Source organism: Oncorhynchus gorbuscha, linkage group LG13 (assembly GCF_021184085.1).
Source record: "Oncorhynchus gorbuscha isolate QuinsamMale2020 ecotype Even-year linkage group LG13, OgorEven_v1.0, whole genome shotgun sequence".
Taxonomy (NCBI): Eukaryota; Metazoa; Chordata; class Actinopteri; order Salmoniformes; family Salmonidae; genus Oncorhynchus; species Oncorhynchus gorbuscha.
The window spans coordinates 54,850,096-54,872,903 of NC_060185.1; the positions used below are offsets into that span (position 1 = coordinate 54,850,096).

The following is a 22,808-nucleotide window of genomic DNA, read 5'->3' on the forward strand; positions in this document are numbered from 1 at the left end:
CAAACTCCAAATAGTTCTGGGACACAGAAAAGTCCATGGAGAATAAGAGCACCTCCTGCCAGCTCCCCACTGCACTGAGGCTAGGAAACACTGTCACCAGATTAATCCACGATAATTGATAATTTCAATAAGCATTTTTCTGCGGCTAGCCATGCTTTCCACCTGGCTACCTCAACCCTTATAGTGCCCAAGCCTCCCCCAATTCTCCTTCACCCAAATCAAGATGTTCTGAAAGAGCTGCATGATATGGACCACTACAAATCAGCTTGGCTAGACAATCTGGACCCTCTCTTTCTAAAATGATCCGCCGCAATTGTTGCAACCGCTATTACTAGCCTGTTCAACTTTTCATATTACCTGAGATACTTAAAGATTGGAAAGCTACCGCGGTCATCTCCATCTTCAAAGGGGGAGAAACTCTAGACCCAAACTGTTACAGACCTATATCTATCCTACCCTGCCTTTCTAAAGTCTTCGAAAGCCAAGTTAACAAACAGATCGCCGGGGGAACAAAATGGCACCGTAGAGAGAACACGGTGTTTCAGCGAGCTCTCTTGGCATTCGTAAATTTATATTCTTACATTAATCTCCTAGCTTGAAAAAGTGGTAGAATTGGCTAAATAAGTTACCATATAATGAGTCTTGACGACTATTTCGCAAAAATCTCCGACAACATGCCCAATAGAACTACTAAGAAGTCGACCAAAACCACCACCCCTGTGGATGTGCACGAGGAGCTAGCTAACGTTAGCGAAGCTAACACCATTGCGGACCCAGGCACAATGGACCTGATAATTCAAAAGATGACTGATAACATTACTAAAGTGATTGATGCTAAGATAAGAACGGTCTTGGAAGCAATAGCAAGTCATTCAGCTGAAATACAGAGCGTTGTGAAACGTGTTGTTGAGGCGGAAGGAAGAATTGCTGCAGTGGAAACTTCAACTACATCTATGGACGCTAAGATAAAAGCACTTGAGAAACAGGTGCGCGAAATGGCGGAGCACATTGACGACTTGGATAATCGAGGACACAGATGCAATATTCGTGTTGTGGGACTCCCGGAAAATTCTGAAGGGACACGTTCAGTAAAATTCTTTGAGGAATGGATCCCTGGCTACCTACAAATGGACACTAAGGCTGGTCGTGTGAAGCTGGACAGAGCCCATCGCTCTCAAGCACCGATACCGGGCCCCAATCAGCGCCCACGGCCGGTGGTTATAAAGTTCCACAACTTCACCGACAAGCAGCGCGTCATGGATGCGGCTAGAAGCATCGGTTCTGTTGGTAGTCAACATAAAAGTCCAAAGGTCTCATTCTTCAATGATTTACTCCACAGCGGTTGTACGAAGACGCAAAGCGTTTGATGAGGCGAAGGCTCGACTCAGGAGAATGAAGATGGACTACGCACTGTTGTACCCGGCCACATTGAAGATTATGGTCAACGGATCACCTAAAAAGCTCTACACACCTGAAGAGGCTGCTGCGTTTATTGACTCTCTCGGGTAAATAACTCTAAGCTGCACCTCTGCAGCATGGGATAACTTTGCTTATTTTTGGTTGAATCTGATCATGAAACAGTGGTGTGAGTCCTCACGTACTCCGGCTCAGTAATATTCGTATCTTTATTATTTTTCTTGCTAAAGTAATAGCCGCTATAGCTCAGGCTGAGATATGTGTGAATCCATATTGGTGCCCAGGCTTGGTTTTAGGTGGAATAGCCTCAATCTTCTTCCATTGATTTTATTTTCCATATATATAAAGGATGAGGCTATTGAGCGGCAATGCAGACTTAAGAGTCTACATTTGAGAGTTGAAACCCCCTGTATGTTAGCTAGTGGGAAAACCCCCTTTTGGATTTTTACATGTTTAATTTTTGGGTTCAGTATAGTTCGAGTTCAGGGTTCATATTTTTTGTTTATGCTCAGTGAGATGGAGGAGAGTTCAACACATGGAAAAAGGTACCACCCCACTTTTACAGTAGGATCCAGTCTGAATATTGAATGGTCAAGATGCAATTGCAGATAGCAGACTGCGTGTATGCACGTGGAACATTAGAGGGAGCCATAACCCCATTAAGAGGAAGAAAGTATTGTCTTTTTTGAAAAAAGAAAATATTGATATTGCCCTGTTACAGGAAACCCATTTGGATGATAAGGAGCACTTGAAATTACAACAAGGAGGATTTGGTCAAGTGTTTTTCTCATCATTTACATCCAGAAGTAGAGGGGTAGCAATTCTGGTGAAAAAGAACTTACCACTTAAGGTCTTGAATTGTGTGAAAGATACATTTGGTCGCTTTGTTATAATTAATGGTACTTTACAAGGGCAGAACATTTCCATAATGAATATTTACTTCCCCCCTGCTCACCCCCCTGATTTCCTCACTAAAGCATTTCTAGACTTTTCAGAATTAAACTCAGACACTGCAGTGGTTGGAGGAGATTTTAACTGCTTGTTGAACCCCTTATTGATAAGTCTCCCAGCGGTATAGCTTCACTCTCTCCTCAAGCTAAGTCACTTAAAGTTATTTGTGATGATCTGGGGTATGCGGATGTCTGGAGAGCTTTCCATCCCTCCAACAGAGAGTTCACTTTTTTCTCTGCACCTCATGGATGTCAGACTAGAATAGACTATTTTTTTATGCCCAGGACGTCTTTGCAGTCTGTTTTATCTGCTAGGATAGGAAGCATAGTCATATCTGATCATGCTGAGGTGATCCTGGACATAAAACTCAACGGGGCATTCAATCGGTCAAGACATTGGAGGTTGAACACAACCACTCTTAAAGACCATACATTCACATCATATTTTATAACAGAGTTTAAAGCATTTTTCTCTATTAACTCTCAATCAACAGATAACCCCTCGCTCCTTTGGGAGACCTGTAAAGCGTATGCCAGGGGTCTGATTATGTCATACACAGCTACTAAGAGACGGAAAAAGCGGGAAAATCAAAAAATGTTAGAGGGTGAATTAGGAACTAAAGAGAAGGACTACATTAAAACGCCCACTCCTGCCCTATTAAAGGAAATATCAGTCATTAGATCAACGTTAGACTCTCTCCTAACACAGGACGCTGAAAAGAAAATGAGATTTGTCAGGCAAAAGCTATATGAACATGGCGATAAGCCAGGAAAGTACTTGGCATACCTAGCTAAAAAGAGGGCTGACTCTCAGTCAATTGCTACTATTACTGATTCTGATGGTAATCATTTATATGAAAATAAATTGATAAGTGACTCATTTAAGAAATTTTATACAAACCTTTATGCCTCAGAACTGCCAAAAGATGCACCCAAATTAATGGAGAACTTCTTTGGTAAGATTGAGCTCCCTACTATCTCCGAAGAACAGAGGTCCCTCCTCAATGTCCCTATTACCAAGGAAGAGATAATGTTCGCAATTAAGAATCTGCAAAATGGTAAGGCCCCAGGACCAGATGGGTTTTGTAGTGAGTTCTATAAAGAGTTCCATGGCCTGATCCTTGAGCCATTGCGTGATATGTTTAACCACTCATTTTCAAATGACCAACTCCCTCAAACGCTGAGAGAAGCCAACATTTCACTTATTCTCAAAAAGGGAAAATGTCCAGAGTCTTGTTCCTCGTACAGACCAATTTCCCTTCTGAATGTGGATAGAAAATTGCTTTCTAAAATTCTAGCCACAAGATTAGAGGACTCATTGCCACTAATTGTGAAAGGAGACCAAACTGGCTTCATTAGGGGCCGTAAGTCATGCAACAACGTCAGGCGGCTTCTTAATGTAATTCAAGCCTACCAACAAAGTGCTGTGGATGGTCTTGTGCTCTCCCTAGATGCTGAGAAGGCATTTGATCGTGTGGAGTGGTCTTACCTATTATTTGCTCTAAATAAATTTGGTCTGGGTGACAACTTTATAAAATGGGTGAAAGTTTTATATGATGATCCTCAGGCTGCTGTCCTTACTAATGGGCTACGGTCAAATAGCTTCCCTATACACAGAGGTACCAGACAGGGCTGTCCTTTATCCCCCTCCTCTTTGCACTCGTTATGGAACCACTAGCCGAGGCCATCAGGGTAACGCCTGCTATACAGGGGCTGCTCATTGGTGATGTTCACCATAAAATAAGCTTGTATGCTGATGATGTCCTGATATTCATCTCTAGTCCCGAGACTTCAATTACACCTCTTATTAATATTATTGAATTATTCAGCGGATTCTCAGGCTACAAGATTAACCTTACTAAGTCAGAGGCTATGCCACTTGGTAGCCTGCATTCTGTACCTAATACTTCTCCCCCCTTCCCTTTTAAATGGTCTCCCTCAGGTTTCAGGTATCTGGGTATATTTGTAACTCCTAAATTCCAGCTAATGTACAAAGCCAATTTTGTTCCTTTGTTTGATACAATAAGACAGGATCTGGAGCGCTGGAACTCCCTCCCCATTTCTTGGTTGGGTAGAATATCCCTCTTGAAAATGAATGTTTTACCTAGACTACTTTACCCAATCCAAATGATCCCAGTATTACTCTCCAATAAGGTAATAAAGGATGTAAATGGATGGCTAAGTTCCTTTATATGGAGTAAGCGCAAGCCAAGACTTAAGATGGCAATATTGCAGCTGCCAAGTTCTATGGGCGGCTTGGACCTGCCCAATATCAAGTTCTATCAATGGTGTGCCCACCTTTGTTATATTTCTGACTGGATCACAAATGATGACTCCTCTATTTGGTTAGACATTGAGACTTCTCTTTCAAAATACCCCTTACAGGATCTTTTATTTTTCAGAAGTTTCAAGTCTGTAGAAGAACACTGCAATAATCCAGTTACACTTAACACACTCAAAGTATGGAGGTCAGTTCAACGCTTCCTGGGAAGGTCCAAACTAACCTCTGCTCTTACCCCAATTCTTAACAACCCAGATTTCAGCCCAGGATTGCTGGATGCTGGCTTTAACTTATGGCTTAATAAGGGCATACGCAGGCTAAACGACTTATTTGCTGATAAGATTTTGTTGTCATTTGAGCAGATGGTCGAGAAATATCGACTCCCAAAGCAGGACTTTTTCCGCTTCCTACAAGTAAGACATTATATTCTGGAGAGCACCACCTTAATTGGTAACCCTGATGTGTCTGTCATTGAAAGAATGCTTTTTTCCCACAAAGGAAGATGTCTGTAAGTCTGTTTTATGATACTTTAAGGTCCTTTTCTGCTGTCAACACACAGAGGGTGAAACAAGTGTGGGAGAAAGAATTGTCTGTTACTATTGACGAAGAGATGTGGGAGGACATTTGGAGATATGCAAAAACAATATCTATATGTAACCGTACTAGAGCAATCCAATTAAGAATAATACACAGATTGCATATATCCCCAAATCGCAGACATGCTTTTAGCCCCACTTCCTCTTCCCCTCAGTGTCTTAAATGCAAAACTGATACAGGCACCCTAACACATTGTTTATGGTCATGTACCAAAATACAAAGATACTGGTCTGGTGTCCTGCAAGAAATTGAAAAGATCCTAGGGGTTGATCTAGAATTGGACCCAGTTTCTTTACTGTTAGGTCTCCCTAGTAGGCATGTTACTTCTGTCTGTAAAAGGAGGCTTTACAACATCCTTACCTTCGCAGCGAGGAAAAACATCCTTTTACAGTGGATTAGTGATAAGGTTCCTTCTATTAAAGACTGGCATAAGATACTATTTGAATGGGTGCCTCTGGAATATCTGACATGTACATTGCATTCTAAAACAGACCAGTTCTACAAAGTATGGGAACCTTATCTAAATTATCTAGAACCTGAGGTATCAACTATTATGCTGCAAGGATTCTCTTAGAATGGCGGGGATCTATGTATTTCAGAACTACACTGTACGTTCCATGTGTGGAACCTAACCTCTTGGTTTAAACTGAGCTTTTTTGTTTAATTTCTGTTTGTAAGTTTGTTTAAAATGTATGTATTGAGAGACGCAATGATGGTGATGGGGTGAGAGAGGCACAGAGCGGGAAGAGAAATGGTGTACGTATGTATGGGTGTGTATAGGTGGGTGCGTGCGTGCGTGTATGTATGCATAGGTGTGTGTGTATATGCATGGGTATATGTATATATGTGTATGTATGTATGTATGTGTATATATATGCACGTAGATATGGGTAAGTGGGGGCTGTTTTTCTTTTTGTTCTGTGTGCTTTGTCTCTGTATCTCTTAATATGGGTGAAAATTGTGAAATTTCAATAAAAATACTGTTACAAAAAAAACAACAAACAGATCGCCAAACATTTCGAATCCCACCGTGCCTTCTTCGCTACGCAATCTTGTTTCCGAGCTGGTCATGGGTGCACGTCATCCACACTCGGGGTCCTAAACGATATCATAACTGCCATTGATAAAAGACAATACTGTGTAGCCGTATTCATCTACATGGCCAAGGCTTTCGACTGTCAGTCACCACATTCTCATCGGCAGACTCAACAGTCTTGGTTTCCCAAATGACTGCCTCGCTTGGTTCACCAACTACTTCTCAGATAGAGTTCAGTGTTTCAAATCGGAGGGCACGTTGTCCGGACCTCTGGCAGTCTCTGTGAGGGTGCCACAGGGTTCAATTCTCTACTTTTTTCTCAGTATACATCAATGGATGTCGCTCTTGCTGCTGGTGATTCTCTGATCCATCTCTACGCAGACAACACCATTCTGTATTCTTCTGGCCCATCTTTAGACACTGTGTTAACAAACCCCCAGACGAGTTTCAATGCCATACAACACTCCTTCCATGGCCTCCAACTGCTCTTAAATGCAAGTAAAACTAAATGCATGCTCTTCAACCAATTGTTACCCGCGCCCGCCCACCCGACTAGCATAACTCCTCTGGACGGTTCTGATTTAGAATATGTGGACAACTACAAATTCCTAGGTGTCTGGTTAGACTGCAAACTCTCCTTCCAGACTCACATTATGCATCTCCAATCCAAAATTAAATCTAGAATTGGCTTCCTATTTCGCAACAAAGCCTCCTTCACATGCTGGGTGCACTCACACCCTTGTAAAACTGACTATCCTAACGATCCTTGACTTCGACGATATCATTTACAAAATAGCCTCCAACACTCTACTCAGCAAATTGGATGTAGTCTATCACAATGCCATCCGTTTTGTCACCAAAGCCCCATATACTACCCACCTCTGGGACCTGTGTGCTCTCTTTGGCTGGCCCTCACTTCATTTTCATTGCCAAACCCACTGGCTCCAGGTCATCTATAAGTCTTTGCTAGGTAAAGCCTCGCCTTATCTCAGCTCACTGGTCCCCATAGCAACACCCACCCGTAGCATGCGCTCCTGCAGGTATATTTCACTGGTCATCCCCAAAGCCAACATTTCCTTTGGCCGCCTTTCTTTCCAGTTCTCTGCTGCCAATGACTGGAACGAATTGCAAAAATCGAAGCATCAGCTATCTGTGCAGCTTTGCGATCGTAGCCCACTCAACTACCTCATACCCATACTGTTATTATTTTTTTTGCTCCTTTGCACCCCAGTATCTCTAGTTGCACATTCATCTTCTGTACATCTATTACTCCAGTGTTTAATTGCTAAATTGTAATTATTTCACCACAATGGCCTATTTATTGCCTTACCTCCTTAATCTTACTACATTTGCACACACATTTTACATTTCATTTAAGTCATTTAGCAGACGCTCTTATCCAGAGCGACTTACAAATTGTATATAGACTTTTCTATTGTGTTATTGACTGTATGTTTGTTTATCCCTTGTGTAACTCTGTGTTATTTGTGTCGCACTGCTTTGCTCTATCTTGACCAGGTTACAGTAAATGAGAACTTTTTCTCATCTGGCCTACCTGTTTAAATAAAGGTGAAATTAAATTAGAGAAACATGTGTGTGTTCGTGCACATGCATCTACTCAGTACAGATGCACACACATACAAACCCATACACACCCCGCCCTATACCCACCCTGCTGAGATGTCGGCACACTGACCTAATTGTGTGCCAGCTTGATGAGCCTTATTACGCTCTCTCCCATTCAGGTGTGTTGCCATCGCAGGCCTATGTTGTAAATACTGTTTATCCCGCCACAACACATTACAGCAATATTCCATCTTCACATCTGCTCACAAAATGTAAGTCATGCTTGTCAGTGAGAGTCAGAGAGGTTTAGCTAGATGGCCAGGCTGTTTTGTGTATTCTGGAATGTGTCAGTGTAAGGGCACAGATGCCACAAAGGCAGCCAAATTCCCAATGATATCCTTTAACAGAAAAGTGACACATTTACTGCTTCCTTGTAAAGCAGAAGAGCACAATAACAGTTAGCCGTGCAGTAAAGTGAGTGTGCACAGGTGCTCAAATATGCTTTGTGAGCCAAGACAGACAAGACACACACACACACATGCATGCATGCACAGACATGTAAAGAGAATACACACAAATGCATACACATGTACTCACACACGCACACATGCATGCATGTGCACACATGTACACACACACACACCTGTTCATTGATGAAGTGCCCATTCAGAAGGCCTCCTCTTTAATCAGTCTATAGTGGCAGGGGGAGCGACTGGTGAGAGGGGACTGGAGACATCCCTAGAATGTGGAAGGATGAAGAGCTCAGTCATAAATTAGTAATGATTACAGACTTACATTACAGCATAGCCCCTGGCGCTAGCACACAGCTACTAATGAATACAGAATATACAGTGCATTTGGAAAGTATTCAGAACCATTCACTTTTTCCACATTTTTTGTTATCTTACAGCCTTATTCTAAAATGGATTGTACAAAAAAAAATCCTCATCAATCTATACACAATACCCCATAATGACATAGCAAAAACATGTTTTTAAGAAATGTTTGCAAATATATAATAATAAATAAACTGAAATATCACATTTACACAAGTATTCAGACCCTGAATAGCCACTAGTCAGATACCTGTCCAGGTAGCCCCCCCCCCCCTCTTTCAGTGTGTTTTTTTCCCATTTGGTGCCAAATGAACATGACCCTGTTGGCATCATGAAAAGTGTGAGTAGTGGTGTGCTGACACTCCAACCAGAAATGTTGATATTTAAAAAAAGTCCAGAAAGGGTGATCAGTCCTCACACACACACACATACTGACTCTCTCCTTGATTTCCACAATAACTAGATTTCTGACCTCTCGACACCTCAAAAGAATCTTACAATTGCGACAAAACACACTCTAGCTAACACACCTGTATTTTATGTATGATTTGTGTGGTAAATGCAGGTAAACGCTTCTTTGAAATTATGTACAAGTTGGTTAAACGTTGGAGTTGGAACCACTACATGTTCTGCTGATGGGTGTACTGGTCAAGGCCTGGTAACAGGCTGTAGGAGCTACAAACTTGTTGTATCTGAGTTGGTTAAATGTTGGAGTTGGAACCGTTACTTGTACTTGTGTTGAGTGTACTGGCCTGGTCCAGGCCTTGCTTGCGGAGGCCTGGTGAGAGGCTGTAGGAGCGACTAGCTGAGTTGTATTTAGACAGCTGGGCGCGACTCTAATTTGCTGTACTAGGCCGTCCATGGCCGGACTCACACAATGGCTGCTGTGACACAAACTCAATGGGAATCAGGGGTCTTAGTGATTTTCACAGGCTTGCGAGCTGGGAGAAAGACAGGGGCACGTAGAGTGTTCAGCACTGAGCTTCTGTCACATCCACTCTGAACACGCCAGTCAACACCGGCTCTATTCCCTAGTGCTGCACACACTTACACTAAGACAAAGACGCACACATAAGTAGACACCCACACATACGCATAGAGTACATGTTCCCCGGCATACACTTTAGAATACAGACACATTAACTCACTAGCATAAACGTTACAGTTCTATTCAAGCAAAACACACACTTTTACACTCACACTGTGTGACTCTATCCACTGGGGTATTGGTTGACACTGTGGCTAGATTGTGTGTGTGGGAACAGCCTGCTACAGTATAAACTAAGTCAGAGCTGTGCCTCCCTGGTATAGACCTAGACCCATAAAAATAGAACAACGTCCTGCTTTACACTTATGGGTAGCTACACCCGCTATGGCCACCAGTTCACCCATCACAGAAAATGTACTTCAATGGGAATGTCTGTTCTAGTAATTATATTTCTCTGTAGACCAGTAGACCAGGGAGACTAGTAGCTAGACTCAGACAGAAAATATGAATCAATATTTGAATCAAAGTGTGTGTGGGGTGTGTGTGTGTGCGCGCGTGTGCGCAATGCCACATACTGCCCCCTGTAACTTGAATGGGGCACACCCTAATTCCAAAAGTCTTTTGACTATGTAAAAATCACTACATTGACTTATTGAATGTCTTTGAATGCATAATTTAATCTTTATTTATTTATACAACGTTTGGGTCTAATCCTGAATGCTGATTGGTTAAAACCGCATTCCAGCCAGTGTCTATTCCACAAGTTTCTACCGGCTAAATCTATGACGTTAAAATGCCTATGTACTCTGTTCCATCTGACTGCGCAATCCATTGTCTCATCAGCCCAGTCAGGCACTTTATCAACTTGATCTCCACTATAAAAAGCATCTAGAAATGATCTCACATTTCTTTTAGACTAACATTTAGTTTTCAACAGCGGAGATTTTTATCAACCTTGCTGTCTGTCTCTCCAACATTTGCAACATTCTTCCAATATTCAAATTCGAGTCGGGACGAGAGAGACAGGTGGGCAGCGTTTCTCAGCTAGTCGAAATCATGAATCGGTTTTTATCATTTTTCCATCATTTTTATGGATATACATACAGTGCCTTCGGAAAGTATTCAGACCTCTTTTCACAATTCGTTCCGGTACAGCCTTATTCTAAAATAGATTCAATTGTCTTTTTCCTCATCAATCTACACACAATACCCCATAGTGACAAAGAAAAAACATGTTTATAGAAATGTTTGCTAATTTATTTATTTTTAATTTTAAAAATGAAATATCACATTTACATCAGTATTCAGACTCTTTATGATGCTGCATGCTTGGCACACCTGTATTTTTGGAGTTTCTCACATTCTACTCTGCAGATCCTCTCAAGCTCTGTCAGGTTGGATGGGGAGCGTTGCTGCACAGTTCTTTTCAGGGCTCTCTAGAGATGTTTGATTGGGTTCAAGTCCGGTCTCTGGCTGGGCCGATCAAGGACATTCAGAGACTTGTCCCAAAGCCACTCCTGCATTATCTTGGCTGTGTGCTTAGGGTCGTTGTCCTGTTGGAAGGTGAACCTTCGGTCCTGAGCTCTCTGGAGCAGGTTTTACATCAAGGATCTCTGTACTTTGCCCTATCTATCAAGCCCAGTATCTCTAGTTGCACATTCATCTTCTGTACATCATCTATCTAGCAAGCCAGGGATAAGAAAGTTGCCAGTATAGCAATGGGACATTTAGAATGAATGACTGGGTCAGGTCCATAGATACAGAACAAAAATATTGAACAACTGGGTTGCGTCTTTTAGGAGCCGAATCGATAGAACAAACAACCAGCCGGCTTGTTTAGCAACCCTAGATTTGTGTAGGGACTATATCTTGTTAAAGGATGAAATAGTATGAATAAATTCATCAAAATAAAAACGTTTTTAAATGAAAATATGTCAGTCATTATTTTAATTTGTTGGTAACCCGACTTCGTCTCGGGCCTAACAACACCCGTGTAAATGTATCCTCCAAACACCGGCTTCTCGGACATTATCACTTAAAGAGATTACTGCCACCACCAATCAGTCAATGAAATGGACACAGAAATAACCCATACTGTATGTTGTGGCAGTCGGTTTTTACCAGGTTTGGTTATCTGCAAAGAGATAATCTCGGTTTTCCCAGAACTAAAATCTTGTGTAATTTGGTCAGATGCTTATGTTTACGTTGTCTGTCCACAAGAGATTAGCAAAGAGAAGAAAGCAAATATTCCTAGACTACCTGTTAGTACTCTTCTATGTACTGAACAGAAATATAAACGCAACATGCAACAATTTCAAAGATTTTACTGAGTTACAGTTCATATAAGGAAATCAGTCAATTTAAATAAATTCATTAGGCCCTAATCTATGGATTTCATATGACTTGGAATACAGATATGCATCTGTTGGTCACAGATACCATTAAAAAAAAGGTAGGGGCGTGGATCAGAAAACCAGTCAGTATCTGGTGTGACCACCATTTGCCTCATGCAGCGCAACACATCTCCTTTACTTGGAGTTGATTAGTCTATTGATTGCGGCTATGTGGAATGATGTCCCACTCCTCTTCAATGGATGTGTGAAGTTGATGGATATTGGCAGCAACTGGAACACGCTGCCGTACACGTCGATTCAGAGCATTCCAAACATGCTCAATGGGTGACATGTCTGGTGAGTATGTAAAACCATGGAGGAACTTGGAAATGTTCAGCTTCCGGGAATTGTGTACAGAACATTTGTGACTTGCGGCCTTTGAATTATGATAACTAGCATGTCAATGGGCCTCAGGATCTCGTCACGGTATCTCTGTGCATTCAAATTGCTATCGATAAAATGCAGTTGTGTTTGTTGTCCGTTGCTTATGCCTGCCCATACCATAACCTAACTGCCATCATTGGGGGCTCTTCACAACCTGGACATCAGTAAACAGCTCGCCCACATGATGCCATACACGTGGTCTTCTGTTGTGAGGCCAGTTGGACGTACTGCCAAATTCTCTAAAACAATGTTGGAGGCAGTTTATGGTAGTTAGACTAACAACAGCTCTGGTGGACATTTCTGCAGTCTGCATGCCAATTGCACGTTCCCTCAAAACTTGAGACATCTGTGGCATTGTGTTGTGTGACAAAACGGCACCTTTTATTGTCTCAAGCACAAAGTGCACCTGTGTAATGATCATGCTGTTTAATCAGCTTCTTGATATGCCACAACTGTCAGGTGGATGGAATATCTTGGCAAAATTTGAGAGAAATAAGCTTTTTCTGCGTATAGAAGATTACTGGAACTTTTATTTCAGCTCATGAAACATGGGACCGACCCTTTACATTTTGCGTTTATATTTATATTCAGTGTATATCATTTACTCATTAGGGGCTAATAAAGACATTCTATCTACTAAACCAAAAGTACCAAGTTCTCATCTACAAATGTTCATTTTGACCACGTTCAGTTGGATAATGTTCGTTAGGGCAGACAGCAGAAAAAGTTTGTTATATGTTTTGCAGCTGAAAACTAAAATGAGTGATTCTTATTGGACAAGTCCAGGCAATCGCTCCCTGTTTCAGTCAGTTTTCTTCTGTTTGGTGCCTACTAAACGTGACACAGGGCACAATGTTGTGGAATATTCAGTTCAGATATATATACACTATATATACAAAATAATGTGGACACCCCTTCAAATTAGTAGATTTGGCTATTTCAGTCACACCCGTTACTGACAGGTGTATAAAATCGAGCACACAGCAATGCGATCTCCATAGACAAACATTGGCAGTAGAATGGCATTACTGAACAGCTCAGAGACTTTCAATGTGGCACCTTTCCAACAAGTCAGTTTGTCAAATTTCTGGAGTGAGGAATCATGCTTCCCTGCCTGGCAGTCCAATGGACGAATTTGGGTTTGGTGGGTGCCAGGAGAATGCTACCTGCCCCAATGCATAGTGCCAACTTCAAAGTTTGGTGGAGGAGGAATAATGATCTAGGGCTGTTTTTCATGGTTTGGGATAGGCCTCTTAGTTCCATTGAAGGGAAATCTTAGCATTCAATGACATTCTAGACAATTCTGTGCTTCCAACTTTGTGGCAACCGTTTGGGGAAGGCCCTTTCCTGTTTCAGCATGACAATGCCCCTGTGCACAAAGCGAGGTTCATACAGAAATGTTTTGTCAAGATCGGTGTGGAAGAACTGGATTGGCCTGCATAGAGCCATGACCTCAACTCCTTCGAACACCTTTGGGATGAATTGAACTCCGACTGTGAGCCAGTCCTAAATCCCCAACATCAGTGCCCGACCTCACTGATGCTATTGTGGCTGAATGGAAGCAAGTCCCCACAGCAATGTTCCAACATCTACTGTAATGCCTTCCCAGAAGAGTGGAGGCTGTTATAGCAGCAAAGGGGGGGACCAAATCTATATTAATGCCCATGATTTTGGAATGAGATTTTCGACAAGCAAGTGTCCACATACTTTTGGGCATGTAGTGTATATGTTGAAGAACAGGCATACCTCTGATATGCCCGCTTAATTCATGATATTTATATTTATTTGTTATTTTCAGTATGTTGTAGCCTTGTACATGTGATCCCCAGTGTTTGTAATGTGTCACTGTGATGTCCAGGGTGTTCCAGGAATTTTAGGACGACAGGGGCCTCAGGGGCCACCTGGGTTCCCGGGCCCCCAGGGGCCTCTTGGAGAGAAGGGATATCGAGGAGAGGAGGGCTTCCCTGGCGTATCTGGACCGAAGGGAGACGTGGTAAATTAAATACCTCATATTTAGGATTCTGAGTTTAACCTGACCACTTCACCTGATCAGGTCCCACTTGTGCTGTACTGTACTTACGTGGACTGTAATCATGTACCCAAAAGAATCCCTGTCAATCACAAACTCTCAACTGGTTTTAAGTGTCATAATGACATGGAGAGGGACAAGGAGAAAAAGAGAGATCATGACATGGTTAAAGAGAAATAAATATTAGATCTTGTGTGTCTATGTGTGTTCTGACTCCTGATCTGTTTCTGCTTTTTCAGGGTATTGCTGGCGTACCAGGATATCCTGGACTAGATGGTGTCCCGGTGAGTGTGTGTGAGGAATGCAAGCATGTATGCACATGTGTATGTGTATACCTGTTGACCAATTCCTTGCCATGACATATTGTAATACCATGGTTAGCTAAAGAACTGCAAACTACTTTCTGCTCAATACTGCACAGTACAGTTCATATGTCATTACTATGCCTTTTGGACCTCATACGTCTTTTGGGGAAAAGTATACAGTACCAGTCAAAAGTTTGAACACACCTACTGATTCAAGGATTTTTCTTTATTTTTTACTATTTTCTTCATGGTAGAATAATATTGAGGACATCAAAACAAGTAAATAACACATATGGAATCATGTAGTAACCAAAAAAGTGTTAAACAAATCAAAATATATTTTATTTTTGAGATTCTTCAAAGTAGCCACCCTTTGCCTTGATGACAGCTTTGCACACTTTTGGCATTCTCTCAATGATACTCCCACAAAGCGCAAACCAGATGGGATGGCGTATCGCTGCAGAATGCTGTGGTAGCCATGCTGGTTAACCTCTTGCTCCTACCTGACACGCAGACGTCCCATCTAGGCATCTGGAAATGCAAATGCACTATGCTAAATGCTAATAGCACTCGTTAAAACTCAAACGTTCATTAAAATACACATGCATGGTATTGAATTAAAGCTACACTCGTTGTGAATCCAGGCAACAAGTCAGAGTTTTAAAATGCTTTTCGGCGAAAGCATGACAAGCTATTATCTGATAGCAATGTAACACCCCAAAAGACCCGCAGGGGACGTAAACAAAATAATTAGCATAGTCAGCACTACACAAAACACACAAATAAAATATAAAACATTCATTACCTTTGACCATCTTCTTTGTTGGCACTCCTAGATGTCCCATAATCACTATTGGGTCTTTTTTTCGATTAAATCAGTCCATATATAGCCTAGATATCGATCTATGAAGACTGTGTGATCAACGAAAAAAATAGCGTCTTATAATGTAACGTCATTTTTTTTAATTAAAAAAGTTGACGATAAACTTTCACAAAACACTTCGAAATACTTTTTTAATGCAACTTTAGGTATTAGTAAACGTTAATAAGCGATCAAATTGATCACGAGGCGATGTATATTCTATTGCTGTACGTCTGGAAATCATGTCCGGGTAAATCACACCCAAAATATCCGGTCGGAGACCTGAAGAAATGGGCTGTCTCTTCTTCGTTTGACCAAGAAACAAAGCCTAGGCAAATGACAAGACTGTTGACATCGTGTGGAAGCTGTAGGAATTGCAATCTCGGTTCCAGGTAATTTGCTTTCCCATAGACAATACATGCAAGTGGCGCATTGATATATTTTCCAATTTTCAGTGATCAGATTTTCCTGCACTTTTCGATGAAACGCACGTTCTGTTATAGTCACAGCCATGATTTAACCAGTTTTATAAACGTCTGAGTGTTTTCTATCCACACATACTAATCATATGCATATACTATATTCCTGGCATGAGTAGCAGGGTGCTGAAATGTTGCGCGATTTTTAACAGAATGTTCAAAAAAGTAGAGGGTCGACTTAAGAGGTTTTAAGAGTGCCTTGAATTCTAAATAAATCACAGACAGTGTCACCAGCAAAGCACCCCCACACCATCACACCTCCTCACCTATGCTTCACGGTGGGAACCACACATGCAGAGATCATCCGTTCACCTACTCTGCGTCTCACAAAGACACGACTGTTGGAACCCAACCCTCGAAATGACAGATTGGTCTAATGTCCATTGCTCGTGTTTCTTGTCCCAAGGAAGTATCTTCTTATTGGTGTCCTTTTTTCAGCAAAACGACCTCTGAACAATGTTGAGATTTGTCTGTTGCTTGAACTCTGAGACTGGAAACTCTAAGGAACTTATCCTCTGCAGCGGAGGTAACTCTGGGTTTTCCTTTCCTGTGGCGGTCCTCATGAGAGACAGTTTCATCATAGCGTTGATGGTTTTTGCGACTGCAACGTTGAAAAGTTCTTGAAATTTTCGAATTGACTGACCTTCATGTCTTAAAGTAATAGACTGTCATTACTCTTTCCTTATTTGAGCCTTATTTGAGCTGTTCTTTGTCTTTTACCAAATAGGACTATATTCTGTATAACACCGCCCCCAACTGATTGGCTCAAATGCATTAAGAAGGAAAGAAATTCCACAAATTAACTTTTAACAAGGCACACCTGTTATTTGAAGTGCATTCCAGGTGACTATCTCATGAAGCTGGTTGAGAGAATGCCAAGAGTGTGCAAAGCTGTCATCAAGGCAAAGGGTGGCTACTTTGAAGAATCTCAAAAATAAAATATATTTTGATTTGTTTAACACTTTTTTGGTTACTACATGATTCCATATATGTTATTTCATAGTGTTGATGTCTTCACTATTATTCTACAATGTATACAATAGTAAAAAAAAAATAAGAAAAACCCTTGAATGAGTATGTGTCCAAACTTTTGACTGGTACTGTTTATGTTTAATTTCTTAAGTATATCATAAAAAGGACAAGTTTGACTTTCAGAAAAATGTTATTATGTTAGTTGCATAATTCTAACAGTGTGAAACCTCCAAATGTTCACCCTGTGACAGGTGAAACAGATCAGGGTGTGACAAGTATCTTAACATTTTGACATTTCCTAAATTGTTCTCTGTAATTTATCCTAACAGGGTGGAAATGTATGAGTGAGACAAACAGACTAACGTCATGAAATGCTAAAATGATCCCAGATGGGACTCAAATATGCAAGTTTTGACTTCACTTTGACTTTAGTATCCCATCATGACCGTTTTCCCACCAACAAAGTGATGACACTACCTGAACATGATGTCAAGGGGTTGTTTTCTTAAAGGAGATTTACTACAAACTAACAGGGTGGAAAGTGATATCAGGGACACACAGAACATCATAAATACAATAATAATAAATACAATTAATCATGAGAAATAAAATATTGATGAGATATATTTAAAATAATGTGGAAATATTTTATTGTCTTATAGTTTATATTTATTATAGTAGTTGACGAATAGCACCAGGGGACATGGCAAAAATGCCAACATGCACTGAAAACCAAATGCATATTGATCCATATCTTTGTGTTTTTATGGTAAATGACACCTTATCTTATATTTAAAGCCTTTTGGAATCCACATTTTACAGTAAATAAGTAAGGGATAGTCAACGAGGGGCTATGCGTTCTCTAGAAAATAATGAACGATGTAGAATGTGTGTTCCACGACACGCTAGCAAAGTGAAACTATCGTGCCACAGAGTTGCATTATTTTCCAGAGAACGCATAGAGCCCCGAGTTGATTATATATTTTATATCATGGCTATAATTTAACAAATGTACAGCTAGAAATGTGTTCATTTGCAGGTAGAAATGTGTTTAACATCCACTGAAGTAGCTAGCAAGTTTACCATATAGCTACAGTCGTTGCCTTGGTAACCAAGCAAACATACTTGCTAGTTTAGCTAACCAAACCATCAGTCCTAACTTGCTATTATAAAAATCAAATTCAACAGTGCCAATGACGTTTTCAATCCGACTTTTGCTTTCAAAAGCAGTTCAAGCATAGAACTATAGCCATTGAATTCTACCATGCAAATATAACAGTGTGTTATAGGGAAATAATGCACGCTCTAGAATGCCCTTCAAGCCCATTAGAAACTATTATTCAACAATGCCAAGGTATAAGAAGTTATAATTCCTGGGGAAAGAAAAGGGACTGGATAGTGGGAATGACCAATAGTGCATAAATAGCCTAATGTGTGAGTATGCGTGTGTGTGTGTGTGTGTGTGTGTGTGTGTGTGTGTGTGTGTGTGTGTGTGTGTGTGTGTGTGTGTGTGTGTGTGTGTGTGTGTGTGTGTGTGTGTGTGTGTGTGTGTGTGTGTGTGTGTGTGTGTGTGTGTGTGTGTGTGTGTGTGTGTGTGTTCCAGGGTCACCCAGGGCCAGGGGGTGTTCCTGGTCTACCAGGGCTTGATGGCTGTAACGGGACCAGAGGGGACTCTGGTTTCCCTGGAATCCATGGTCTGGATGGGCCTGATGGGGTAGCGGTGAGTACAGTACAGAACTGTACGGTATGTGGCTGGTGTAGGGGACACAGAGAGGGGCTATATCTCTGCATTCCTTGAGATCCCAGAACATGAAGGAACAGGGGGCAGGAAAAACAACAGCTCAAGGGCAGGCAGAGGTCAGTCATCCAGATCAGAGTCCAAAAGGTACAGAACATCAGGCAGCCTAAGGGTCAGGGCATGCAGGGATCAATAATCCAGTGTGATGTGACAAGGTAGAGAACGACAGGCAGGCTCAGGGTCAGGACAGGCAGAATGGTCAAAACTGTGAAAACTAGAAAACAGGAACTAGAAACAGACAGGAGCCAGAGGGGAAATGCTGTTAGGCTTGACGAACAAAACCAACTGGCAACAGACAAAGAGAATACACTGTGCATAATGGGGAAGATGGGCGACACCTTGAGGGGGGTGGAGACAAGCACAAAGACAGGTGAAACAGATCAGGGTGTGACAATATACATTTTTGTAGGGTTGATACATTTTTGGTCTGACATTTTATTTTTAAAACCTTGAATACACTTCAAGTTTGCATGTCCTGCAACAACAGGGTGATCAAATTAAGATCCTACACCTGTACAAGTAATTACTGACAGAGATGTAGTCTACCCTACCAAGCAAAAGAGTAATAACTGCTCATAGAGTGAAACTGTGAAAAGTGACTTCAAAGTTTGTTTTTATTGTACAGCCAAATGAATTGTAGCTAATTGAAACCAAGATAAAAGGCAGTAACTGACGTGAGTGATGCCAGTTACTGCCTTTTTCCTTGGTTTCACTTGAACTTTTTGCAGTTTCTGCAAACATAAATCCATTTCTGCAAACAAAAAATATATTTCTCCATAATACAACAAAATGGAGGCAGGATATTTGCCCAAATGATAAAGCATGTATATAATGTACAAAAAATGACCAAATGTGCAGTTCCTACTCCTTTGCTTGTTGGGGCAGTAGTGTACTGTGGGCCATTTAATGTACATATGCATATGTAGGGGATAGCTAAGGGTATTGCTACTGCCTTCCTGAGACCTAGAAGCGCTTCTTGAGTATGTTGTGTTAACTGTACAGAGGGTTTTGAATTCACACCCCGGTCTGGGCGGAACTTGGTCCACATGACTCGGATCACACAGTCGTGCTCTTGCTGCTGCCTTCCTGAGACCTAGAAGTACTGTTGCCCCAGATCTAGAAATGCCTTCTCTAGATCAGTGTTATTTGCGGTGCTTCTTGTGTATTTTGCGTAGGGTTGTGAGTTTCCACTCAGTAACAAATACATTCATGTTCAAATATACTGTATTGTGTTGTTGACATTTTCTATTGATGACTGCAGGGTTTCTCAGGGATCAAAGGAGTGCCAGGGGATCCCACCGTTCAGTTCATCCAGTACCCTGGTATACCTGTAAGTGGGCTTTCACAACCATCACCCCTCCATACAGTCTCTTTCATTTGTGTGTCCACCTGTACATGCTTTCCCACCTGTACATGCTTGCATCTCTTACGCAAAATATTCATCTTATTTGATTATTTATTGATTGATGATGGGTGGATGGATGGATTGATTGTCATAAACCTTTTAGGTGCCCAACCCATGTCTGCATACAAAACAATACCATGCTTCCACACAATCAATCATCCTACAGTCATTCATTGTCTGTGGACCTGACTCTCACTCCTATACCCTCTTAGCTTTGTACACCCGTTTGCCCATCCTCACCCACTCAAATGCCTCCTCACATTGCCATGTATGTTCTGTTGTTAAGACTTCTTCTCTTTTGCTTTTCTCTTCTCTTCTTCTCTGACAGGGTGATGTCGGCCGTGCTGGGGTTACTGGACTGCCTGTGAGTAAGATGGTTGTTGGACGGTTGTTGGATGGGTTCCCTACAGCCTGTCAAGTCACAATATACACTACTTCAAAATGCCCCCCTTACCAGCATGTGCCTGCCTCTGCTGCTGTTGGCTTCATTTACTATCATCCTCAATTAAAATAATTAATTATTTTTCCATATTTAATTAATTTATATTATGCTACTTTCCTTGATGTGGACAGTATGTGTTACTCCATTACAAAAGCTCACTTTTTGACCATGGAGAATTCGGGGCATATAAAAATACTATAAAAATACTGACCACACACCAATACATGGATTTGAGAGTCCAACTATCACTCAGATAACAGCTATCTGCGATAAAGTGACTATGCATTGATAATAAACAGCAAGTAGTAGCAGTGTGAAAATCGGGGTCAATGTAAATAGTCCGGATAGCCATGTGATTAACTGTTTAGCAGTCTTTTGGCTTGGGGGTAGAAGCTGTTTAAGGAGCCTTTTGGACCTACTCTTGACCTAGTCTTGACGCTCCGGTACCATTTGCCATGCAGTAGCAGTTAGAACAGTCTATGATTTGGGTGACTGGAGTCTTTGACAATGTTTAGGGCCTTCCACTGACATTGCCTGGTATAGAGGTCTTGTATGGCAGGAAGCTTGGCCCTAGTGAAGTACTGGCCATATGCAGAGGGCACTGCCCTCTGTAGCGCCTTGCAGTCGCATGCCGAGCAGTTGCTATACAAAGTGGTGATGCAATCAGTCAGGACGCTCTCGATGGTGCAACTGTAGAACGTTTTGAGGACCCATGCCAAATCTGTTCAATCTCCTAAAGGGGAATAGGCATTGTCGTGCCCTCTTCACGGCTGTCTTGGTGTGTTTGGACCATGGCTTGTTAATGATGTGGACACCAAGGAACTTTAAACTCTCGACCCGCTCCACTACAGCACTGTTGATGTGAATGGGAACGTGCTCGACCCTCCTTTTCCTATAGTCCACGATCAGCTCCTTCTTCTTGCTCACATTGAGGGTGAGGTTGTTGTCCTGACACTACACTGCCAGGTCTCTCAACTCCTCCCTATAGTTGTGTATGTCACGCCTGATTCCTCTCCCCTTCTCGAGTGCCAGGCTGCCCATCCTTATGAACACCTGTCACCATCATTAGTGCATCAGCGCTCATTGGACTCACCTGGACTCCTTCACTTTGTTGGCCCTCTATCTGTCTGTTCCTCAGTTGGTTCCCCATGTCAGCATTATTGTCGTAATGTTGTTTTGTTCCCCCTGTCCAGACGCTGTTCTTGTTTTGTTATATGTCTGTTGTTTCATTAAATGTTCACTCCCTGTACTTGCTTCTGGTCTCCAGCATCTGTCATTACAGAATTCTGACACCGCTATTTGAAGCATCAGGGAGTTTGTGTTATTTGTGGTGACGTCGGGTCCGGGTGCTGCCACCGATGGAACCTGGGGTGCCTCAGCTGGCTCGTAAGGCTTGCATGCATTAGCTGGCTCGAGGGGTTTGCTTGTCTCGGTTGGCTCGGCAGGCTCCCATCCCATGTCATGCCTCAGCCGGTTCATCGGGCTCCCACGCCTCGGCCGGCTCGTCCATCTCCCACGCCTCGGCTGGCCCGTCGGGCTCACCCATGTGGGACGCCGGGTGGCGCCCTTGGGGGGGTACTGTCACGCCTGCTCCCACTCGAGGGCTCCAGGCTGTCCATCATTACGCACACCTGTCACCATCATTACACGCATTAGCGCTCATTGGACTCACCTGGACTCCTTCACTTCATTGATTGCCCCTCTATCTGTCTGTTCCTCAGTTGGTCTCTCCATAGATATTCGATCAGGTTCAAGTCCGGGCTCTGAGTGGGCCAATCAATGACATTCAGAGAGAGACTTGTCCCGAAGCAACCCCTGCGTTGTCTTGGCTGTGTGCTTAGGGTTGTTGTTCGGTTAGAAGGTGAACTGGAGGATGTTTGGAGCTTTTCATCAAGGATCTCTCTGTACTTGCTCCGTTCATCTTTCTCTCAATCCTGGTTTGGCTCCCAGACCCTGCCACTGAAAAACATGCTGCCACCACTATGCATCACCGTAGGGATGGTGCCAGGATTCTTCCAGAAATTACGCTTGGGATTCAGGCCAAAGAGTTCAATCTTGGTTTCATCAGA

At 42.1% G+C, this 22,808-nt stretch overlaps 1 protein-coding gene across 5 annotated transcripts in view; it reads left to right on the plus strand.

Annotated features, from left to right (window-relative positions):
* col4a4 (collagen, type IV, alpha 4) overlaps window positions 1–22,808 on the plus strand; it is a 174,208-nt gene that overhangs the window by 43,483 nt on the left and 107,917 nt on the right. For all 5 annotated transcript variants that reach the window (XM_046295033.1, XM_046295034.1, XM_046295032.1 and 2 more), the window contains 5 exons: window positions 14,306–14,440; window positions 14,716–14,760; window positions 18,698–18,814; window positions 20,154–20,222; window positions 20,626–20,661. In XM_046295033.1, coding sequence (XP_046150989.1) covers window positions 14,306–14,440; window positions 14,716–14,760; window positions 18,698–18,814; window positions 20,154–20,222; window positions 20,626–20,661 — 402 coding nt within the window. The remainder of the gene's footprint in view (window positions 1–14,305; window positions 14,441–14,715; window positions 14,761–18,697; window positions 18,815–20,153; window positions 20,223–20,625; window positions 20,662–22,808) is intronic.